This window comes from Cebus imitator, unplaced genomic scaffold, assembly GCF_001604975.1.
Source record: "Cebus imitator isolate Cc_AM_T3 unplaced genomic scaffold, Cebus_imitator-1.0 Scaffold690, whole genome shotgun sequence".
NCBI classification, from domain to species: domain Eukaryota; kingdom Metazoa; phylum Chordata; class Mammalia; order Primates; family Cebidae; genus Cebus; species Cebus imitator.
In genome coordinates this window covers 319,454-328,693 of record NW_016108005.1, presented here as the reverse complement: position 1 = coordinate 328,693, position 9,240 = coordinate 319,454, and the positions used below count along the sequence as shown (strand labels likewise).

At 58.0% G+C, this 9,240-nt stretch overlaps 1 protein-coding gene and 2 non-coding genes across 3 annotated transcripts; 2 read left to right on the top strand and 1 right to left on the bottom strand.

Moving 5' to 3' along the window:
- The first annotated feature begins 2,171 nt into the window (after positions 1–2,171).
- Positions 2,172–2,315, top strand: LOC119469525. Its single transcript, XR_005198347.1, has one exon.
- An 85-nt stretch (positions 2,316–2,400) lies between these two features.
- Positions 2,401–2,483, top strand: LOC119469524. The gene has a single exon (XR_005198346.1).
- Positions 2,484–2,951: 468 nt separating this feature from the next.
- Positions 2,952–8,742, bottom strand: LOC108296205 (RIMS-binding protein 3A). The gene has a single exon (XM_017518621.2). It carries the CDS (start codon positions 8,475–8,477, stop codon positions 3,333–3,335), a length of 5,145 nt encoding a protein of 1,714 aa, XP_017374110.1. The 5' UTR covers positions 8,478–8,742; the 3' UTR covers positions 2,952–3,332.
- Between the last annotated feature and the right edge of the window lie 498 nt (positions 8,743–9,240).

Genomic DNA, 9,240 nt, shown 5'->3' with positions numbered 1-9,240 from the left:
CGGGGTTTCACCATGTTGACCAGGATGGTCTCGATCTCTTGACCTCGTGATCCACCTGCCTCGGCCTCCCAAAGTGCTGGGATTACAGGCTTGAGCCACCGCGCCCGGCCCAGAGTTTCCCTCTTGTTGCCCAAGCTGGAGTGCAGTAGAATGATTTCGGCTCCCTGCAACCTCTACCTCCCAGGTTTAAGTGATTCTCCTGCCTCAGCCTCCCCAGTAGCTGGGATTATAGGCGTTTAGCACCATTCCTGGCTAATTTTGTATTTTTATTATTTTTATTTATTTATTTTGAGACAGATGCTCGCTCTGTCGCCCAGGCTGGGGTGCAGTAGCAAAATCTGAGCTCATTGCAACCTCTGCCTCTCAGATTCAAGCGATTCTCTTGCCTCAGCCTCCTGAGTAGCTGGGACTACAGGCACGTGCCACCACGCCCAGCTAATTTTTTGTATTTTTAGTAGAGACAGGGGTTTCACCATGTTGCCCAAACTGGTCTTGAACTTCTGACTGTAAGTGATCTGCCTGCCTTGTCCTCCCAAAGTGCTGGGATTACAGGCATGAACCACCATGTGCGGCCTAATTTTGTATTTTTAGTAGAGGCGGGGTTTTGTATTTTTGTATTTTTAGTAGAGAGGGGGTTTTGCCATGTTAGCCAAGTTGGTCTTGAACTCCTGACCTCAGGTGATCCAACCGCCTCAGCCTCCCAAAGTAATGGGATTACAGGCGTGAGCCACCACACCCGACCATCTTGTGTATTCTTTGAGGATAAGGTGGCAGTAAGTGTGTTAGGTTGAGATGGCCCTCAGGCCTGCGCCTTCCCTGTCCCTTTAGCCCAAGGGACAGCATGGTAGAACCCAGTGGCCCCAGTTCATCAACTTGCCATGGAACCAGTTAGTGGCTCCGGTCCTCCTACCCCAGGTGCTTTTGGTCATTTCCGATGACAGCGGGGAAGGCAGTGTTCTTTCCTTATTTTCTCTGTCTTTTTTTTTTTTTACCTGTGTATTTTGGAAGTGTCTTTCCTCTGACAGCGTTGTTGGACATGGGGAAACAAAAAGACATCAAAGAGAAGAAGGATAAAGACCACTCCTCATTCCCTTCCTTCCAGAGGGGCAGCCTGGGAAGATTATGGAGGACGTGACTTTGAGCCATGATGTGACCTTAGATGAGGGGGTGCCTCTGCGCCTTAGGAGGCTCTTCTGTAAAATGGGGCAAATAGGCTGGGCATGGTGGCTCATGCCTGTAATTCCAGCTTCTAGGGAGGCTGAGGCAGAATTGCTTGAACCCGGGAGGTGGAGGTTGTGGTGAGCTGAGATCACCTCATTGCACTCCAGCCTGGGCAACAAAAACAAGGCAAAACTCTGTCTCAAAAAAAAAAAAATGGGGCAAATAAAGAAATGCTCACTGTGTGCAGTGGCTTATGCCTGTAATCCCAGCACTTCGGAAGATCAAGGCAGGAGAATCACTTGAGCTCAGGAGTTCCAGACCAGCCTGGGCAAGATAGTGCGACCCCATCTCTACAGAAAAATGTAAAAATTAACCAGGCACCAGGTGTGGTGGCTCAGGCCTGTAATCCCAGCACTTTGGGAGGCTAAGGCAGGTGGATTGCTTGAGCCCAGGAGCTTGAGACCAGCCTGGGTGACATAGTGAGATCCTGTCTCTACACACAGACCAAATGAGCCAGGCATGGTGTTGCACATCAGTAGTCCAAGCTACTTGGGAGGCTGAGGTGAGAGAATCATTTGAGCCCTGGAGCTCAAGGCTGCAGTGAGCTGTGATTGTGCCACTGCACTCCAGACTGGGCAACAGAGCAAGACTCTGTCTCAAAAAAAGGAAAAGAAATGCCCTCCCAAGGTGATCCCTCAGGAATTGACTCAGGAAAGTGGTGAGCTGTGAAAGCTATCTGAAGCAAGATCCTCAGCTGACTACCCATCCTTCACAAAGGGCTCAGCAGCACACAGCCTCCCTGCAGGGATGCCCTCGGGGAAGATGTGGCCCAGAGGAGTCTTTTGGGCCCTGCTTCTCAGTCCTGGCTCTTAGCAGGATCCTCTGCAGCCAGACTGGCACACCCTGAGCCAGGCTGACCTTAAAGAATAAGCATGCAGGACTTATGGACCCTGGGCAAAGCAGAGAGGCTGGTATCAGATGAGGTGCAGCAGGTATAGTAGGATAAGGTGTTCTCAGGTCCCCAGTGCAGCCCCCAGATGAGCCTGCAGTATTTTTCTTATATGATCAAGTCCCACCGTGGGCAGTGCTGCTTGCCCAGAGCCTGAGAGGATTATGAAATCATGGCAAGGGTAGTGAGGCAAGGGGACCCAGCATGGGGGCATGAGGAGCAGGGGACAGCGGGTGAGGCTAGAGGAGAGGGAGGTTTAGGGAGGCCTCTGCTGCTGTGACTGTGAGCCCCAGCCAATGATGACATGGCCACTGCACAATCTGAGTTCTGGGAACCACATGATGAATTGTGTTCTGGGAATAGACTGCAGCCGGGAAAGAAAAAGAAAGCAGAAGGGTGTTCCCTCCATTCCTTGGCCAGGGAAACATTTCTGCAGCCTTTGCAGACCCACTGCACAGAACCGAGAGGGAGGAAAGCCAGGCTCATGTTTTCCTAGGTGGTGCTTCAACTTCTAAAATGTGTTTTCTCTATGAACGTTTTAATGAGGGGTTGAACGTAAGACCGAAAAAACTCTGAGAGCTTGTTTGGAGGCTCTAGCAGGAGTGTGCAGCTACTCAAATACCCTCGACTGAAGACCGGTCCTCCTCTCCTGGGGATGGTCATCCTTTTCCACCAAGTGCACTTATTCAGGAGGGACACACTTGGCGCGGTGAGGGAGGAAGGGGATACCCACCTAGTCAGCCAGATCAGCCAAATCAACCCTGGTGATCAATGGGGTGACAGATGTTGCAGCCAGGTCACCCTCACATCCAAAAAATAACATTCTGATTCCTTTTTTTTTTTTTTTAAGATGTAGACTTTTCTTGAGACTTTCATGCAAGACAATGGATGGATAACCTTAACCTCCTAGAGAAAACACACATTGGCCACAGAAAAAGGCACTTCTCCAAATACCTGCCACAGTGATCAGCAGCTTTGAAACAGCGTCTCAAACTCTCAGGGGTTGGCTTTTTGTTTTCTTTTGAAAATAACTCAGGCTTAAGTCCGCTACTTTCAGAGCCTTGGAGACACTTAGGGACTACCATCAGCTTAACATGGTGGCGCTTGGAGCACATGCTACCTATGGTGGCGAGGAGGGGTGCTGGTGTGAGGGTCTGCAAGCTTGCTTCTCCTCTGGCAGGGTGTGAGCAGCCAGAGGCCACTACCTGGGCAAGGATGCTGCTCAGTGTCCATGGAAGGACATGTGATCCAGCAGGTGGGCCGGGACCAGACCCCTGTGGCCGCCCGACTCTCCATAATAGAGTCCCTGTTTATCCATAGGCCCGTGAACCGTGACTACATCTCCTGCCCTCAGCGCCAGCCTGCCCTTTGCCTGGCCCCCCGTTTGCCCATCCCTGGGATCATAGTCCAGAGCTGCTATCATGGTCTTTGGAGTCCACAGTGGGGGTCTCTTGGAGTTCCGTTGGAGCACCGGGGAGGAACCCTGGGGGATGGTGAGCCCCTGAAGGTCCTCAAGGTGGGCCACAGACGGCAGGTGTCCTTGGGCCGGCAAATGCCACCTCCTGTCAGTCTGCTCTGTGCTCACCTCCATCTCAGCCACTAGGTGCCCAGGGGTATTGCCCACTTGCCCGTTGCACTCACCGAGGTGGAAGCCGTGGGTGTCTTGAGAGCTCCACACTCTTAGCAACTGCCCTTTCTGGAAGTCCAACTCCTCTTCTGCAGCCTTGGGGTTGGCAGACATCACCAGGGGATTGTAATCAGAGAGGGCTACACAGACCCTGGCTGGAGTGTTGGCCCCTGTCCCCAGCTGTTGGGGGCCACCACTGGGCATCTTGATGACTTTGTTGGATGGAGCTGGACACAGTGTCAAGCAGGACTCATGCAGCTGGCACTCTCTCTTGGCCCCCAGAGCCTTTCCTTGTCTGCTCTGGGGCCTGGGCTCCCTCCTCTCCTCTTGCCTCTCTGTGCCCCACAGATCCAAGCATAGTGCCTCCTGCTTCTCCTCCCAAATGTTATGGAAGTCAGATTCATACTGTTGGCTGGTGCCCAGCTGGGGAGGTGTGAGCCCTTGGGCATCTTGCTTTTGCCTAAGGACCCTCTCAAAGGCAGCCTTTTCCTGACACGGTTCCTTCCTGGCCCCACACTCAGTGGGTAGATGGATGAATCCTGGCATAGGGCTTTTGCTGGTGCCCATGTGCTGGCAGCAATTTTCCTTCTCCCCAGGCTGGTCACTAAGCGAAGGTAGCCTATGGTTCTGGGGACTCTTCTGAAAAAGCAGGTCCTTTCTACAGCCCTCCCAGGCCTCTGCAAGCTCCTGAGCTTGGCTGCCAGCCCCTGAACTTGAACATGCTCCTTCTGAGCCCAGATTGGACACCGGGGATTGCCTTCTCAGGGGTTCTTCAAGGAATGCTTCTAGAAACTTAGCCTGGGGCTCCCCACAGCTTCCAGGGTTGTGGGGGCTGGCCTTGGCACTCAGAGGAGCCAGTGCCAGCTTCTGGGGGCAGACGGGGAAGGTGACTCTGTAGGTGGATGGGTCGCCACAAATGTAGCTAAAGGGAGGAGTCTCTGGCCATCGATGATACGTGAAGCAGTCCTCAGGGATCTGAGCCGGCACTGAATCCAGGGACTCGCCACAGAGTGACATGGTTCTCACTGAGACCTTCTGCCATGTTAGGGGCACCTGTAGCTGGGAGAATTTCAATAGGGTGCTCCCAGCAGTGGCATCAGCGACCTCGCAAACCTTGAGCCCATCTGCATACACAGCATAACCGGTGACCTGGACTCCGTTGGAGGACCCAGCTGAGTCAATGGTCACAGGGAGCCAGCTGACCACCAGGACACCTGGCGAGGCATGGCGCTCCACCAGCACATCCAGTGGTGGGTGGGGAGGTCCTGCCAAGAGTGTGTCAAAGGTGATGGTGGAGGACATCGTTCCCCAGTAGACCTGCAGCAAGTCCCACGGCAGCCGCACCTCGACCCGTGCCCGGTAGTGTGTGCCGGGGCACAGACCCTGGAAGGTGTAGCAGCTCACACCCGCTGGGGTCAGGGCATGCTCTCGGTCATCAAGATACACCATGTGGGGGTGGCGGCAGCTGCTGTAGACCCAGGTGATCTTGGCCAATGTGGCTGTGACATTCTGCAGGTGTAGCTGCATGGGGGCCATGCACAGAACCCCTTTGGTGCCAGGAAGTGGTCTGGAGAGGCCCTGCTTCCCCACACTCTGCAGCAAGCCCAGCTGGCAGGCTTCCATCTTGGTATCCAGAATCTCTGTTGCTGCTTCTGTCTTGGAGCCCATGCTTCCCATCTGGCACAGCCCTCTGTCCACCACTCCCTGGGGTTCCCCAGGTAATAAGCTGTCTTCCTCTAGAGCTTCATCCTGCCCAGCTGGTAGTTGATTGGGGCCAAGGTCAGGGGATTTGGCAGGCAGGCAGCTTGGGATGTGGCTGTCTGGAATCTGCTCTAGCAAGTTGGAGGGCACCAGCCCCCGCCGGCCATCCTCAAGCTCCCCCTCATAGAAACCATCCTTATCCATGTCCCCAAAGATGTATACATAGTCCCCAGCTGTGAGGGGCAGCTCACCCTCAGGGTGATCATTGGGCCCCTCAAATGGGTTGTAGTTATACTGAGCCATGAAAATCTTGAGCTTTGGGCTAGCAGGAGCCACTGGGCCTCCCACTTCCAGGGCCAGGGACACGCTGTCAGGCTCGAGGTCATCCACCTCACTGGCTGTGTCCCTGTCCAGAGTAGGGCAGGATGGCACGGTGGCCCACATCGACCCCTCAGAGGAGGAGTTTGACTGGGAGCTGGTTTTCTTGGACAGAGGTCGGCTGGCAAGGACTGTCTCTGAAACTTGGGGGACACTGGCTGGCTCCCCGAGGGCAACTGGGTTCTCCTCGAGGGAGGCTTCCCTTTTCTCCTGTATGTCTCTGCTGGGCTGTGACAGCGAGTACTCTTCAGGCTGTGGCTGGAACTTGGGCCTTCTGCTACTCTTAACCTGGGACTCCGGCATTTGACTGGTCTCCTGGGGCTGTTGGGGAGGGTAACCAGGCTGACACTGCAGCGCCTGCATCTCCTTCCGGGAAGCATGGAGGTCACATTGGGCCTTCTGGGGGTCGTGTTGCAGCTGCTGCTGCCTGTCCTGCCCACGCGCCGCCTCCTGCAGCAGCTGCTCAGCCATCAAGCCGGCGGCATCGCGCTCTTGACACGCGCGGCCCAGGTGGCAGCGCACTTCGCTGTTCTCAGCCTCCACTTTCCCCACCCAGTCGGCCTTGGCTTGCAGCCGCCCATTCTCCTCCGCCAGCCAGGCGTTTTTGAGCAGCGCCGCCTGCAGTTGTGCCTCCACCTCCTCGCCGCGCCGCAGCGCCGCTGCCGCCTGCGCGCCCAGCTCCTTGCACTCGCGCCGCCGCTCGTCCAGCTGGCGCTCCAAGGCCAGCATCTGCTGCCGCATCTCCTCGCAGGCTGCGCTCTGGCCGCCCGCCTCGGGTCGGGCGCCACCGTAGCCCTGCGGAAGCGTCAGCTGCCTCTGCAGGCGCAGCACTTCCCGCTGGGACTCGCGCTGCAGGCGGTCCAAGTCGCTAACGTTGAGCCACTGCGTACAGGGACCTTCCCTTCCAGGATGCGGGTCTCTGCAGGGGTCCGAGGCCACACGCGCCTGCAGGATGTGGCATTCCTGCCGCAGCTCTTCGATCTGCTTGTCCTTGGCCAGCAGCGCGCTCGTCTGCTCCGACAGGTCCTGGGTGCGCTGGCTGGCAAAGGCCTGGCATAGCTCCAGGCCGGCGCAACTCTCGCCGGGCACAGGCGCGCTCACAGCCCGAAGGTTGGTCTCCTGCAGCTTACGGGCCCGGTCCGCCAGGCGCCGCGCGAGCCCGGTCAGCTCCGCGCGCTTCACCTTGAGCCGCTTCACCTTCTCATCTGCCTGGTAGAGGCAGCCTGCACGCCGCAGCTGCTTATTCTCCTCCTGCAGGGTAGAACAGCGGCGCGCCAGCATCCGCAATGCCTTGGCCAGCAGCCAGTTCAGCCTTATCAGCTCTTGGTGGCCCAGGCCCGGGGATGAGGGAGTCAGGACTTCGCAGGGCTTGCTCTCGGGGCCTTCTCCTCCCCGAGGGTTGCTGAGTTTCTCGTGGACTGATGGTGGTGGTGATGGCGGCAGGAGTGGCGATGGTGGTGGCGGGAGACTGCGGAAGCCAGGGGTGGAGGTGTCTGGTGAGGAGGGCCACTCCTCGGATTTGGAGGTCTTGGGGAGACTCCGGGTGCTGTCAAGAGACCGGGAACGCGCTGGTGCGAAGGAATCAAGGGAGCTGGCGCGCGTGGACAGCAGACCGTCTAGGGAGCTGGAGCACGCAGAGGACACCAGGTCTAGCAAGCCAGAGCAGACACGGACTCTGGCACTCAGGCTATCCAGAGATCCGAGTCGACTGGCGGGGTTGGGGGCGTGGCAAGAGCCGCTCGAGGTCTGGGGCAGCGGCACTTCCAAGGAATGCACAGCCTGGGTGTCAGGGGATCCCGACACAGCGGGGTGCCCGCGGAAGTGCTCCAGGATGTACTTGAGGAAGAGCTGGCGCTCCACCTCGAGCGCTGCCTGCAGATAGCGGATGCGCGCCGCCTGCTCGCCGTCAGTCTCCCAGCGAAGCTGCGCCAACACTTCCTGCAGGCGACAGCGGCACTGCGCTGCGGAGACCTCGGACGCCCCCGGGCGGCTGCAGTGGCCGCGGTTCACTAGCTCCTCGGCCAGCTGGCGCTGCAGCTCCCGGGCTTGGCGCACCACGCCATCACGCTCGCGGTGCAGCAGCTGCTGCAGCTGCCGCAGCTCGGCCTCCTTCCAGCGCAGCAGCTGCCGGATCTCGGCCTCTCGCTCCCGCTGCATCTCCTCCTGCAGCTGCCGCAGCTCCCGGCAGCGCTGTGCCTCCCACTTGGAGCGCAGATGGTCAGCCAGCTGCTGCCGCTCCCGCTCTGCCGCCTCCCGCAGCTGACGCTCCTGCGCAGCGAAGCGCCGCCGTTCTGCCCGCCAGCCCGCCCGCTCCGCCTCCAGCTCCGCCCGTAGCTTCTCCAGCTCCCGCCTCTGGTTCTCCAGCACTGCCGCCGCCGGGCTAGAGCAGCCCGGCTTCTTGGGCGATGTGCCCAAGGGGCCGGGCGAGTCCTTGGCCATTGCGGCCGCGGCCTGGCTGGACTCCCGACTTCGCCTGGCAAGCCGCAGCTCGCCAACTGCCGCCGCCCCGGCAGCGGCCAACCGCCCGGCACGCTTCTTCCGGCCGCCTACTTGGGGTCTCCGCGTGCCCCTTCCGCCTCTTGGCATGTTCCCTCGAGTCCTGCCGAGGATGTCTGGCCCCCGCGCCTCTACACTTGGCAAGCCAAGGGTGGACTCCCACATCCCTGCTTAAACTGACCCATGTCCCTTCCGGGATGCACTGCGACTTTTCTGGTCCCTACACTTTTCTTGCTTCTAGCACCATGTCCCATATGACCCTCTCCAGGCACCCTCCCAGGCACTGTTTAGTCTCAAGCAGGCTGAGGTGCCCTGAGGGAAGTCTGGGCAGCTGCTCCTGGGCTTGGAGAAAGGGGCAGGGTATGTGTGTCAAGGACCCCCATGCAGTGTGGGCATACCTGGCCGTGAGTTCAGGTGGTGTATTTGGGTCAGGTGGATAGAAAATGCAGCAGGATATGCCTAAACTTGGCTAGACCTAGACTCCTCAGAACCCTTCAGCCCCTATAACAGCCCTGATCACCCAACTGGTCATCCACCTTTTGGGGAAAGCATGTGCCTGATACACATTTGTGTTTCTGCCCAGAGACGACTCAGAGGAGGTATAGGCAAAAAGACTCTCCCCAGCAAAGTGGCATAGGGACACAGGGCCAGATAGGCAGGAAGGGCATGAGGGACACTGGCCTGCCTACCTCCCACATTTGGGTACCAGCTGGTGACAAACGCTGGAGCCCCAGTGTCTGGGCTACTCAATGGCACCTTAGGCAGAGGCCCCAGGCTGGGCCAGGAGTGAGGGTGAGGCTTCAGCAGAAATATTGGGGGCATCCTGAGCTTCAGAACACACACACACACACACACACACACACATACACACACGGCATCTCTGGCCACCTGTGTGGCTTGCAAGCGAAGGAGCCCTGTTTCAGTCTGG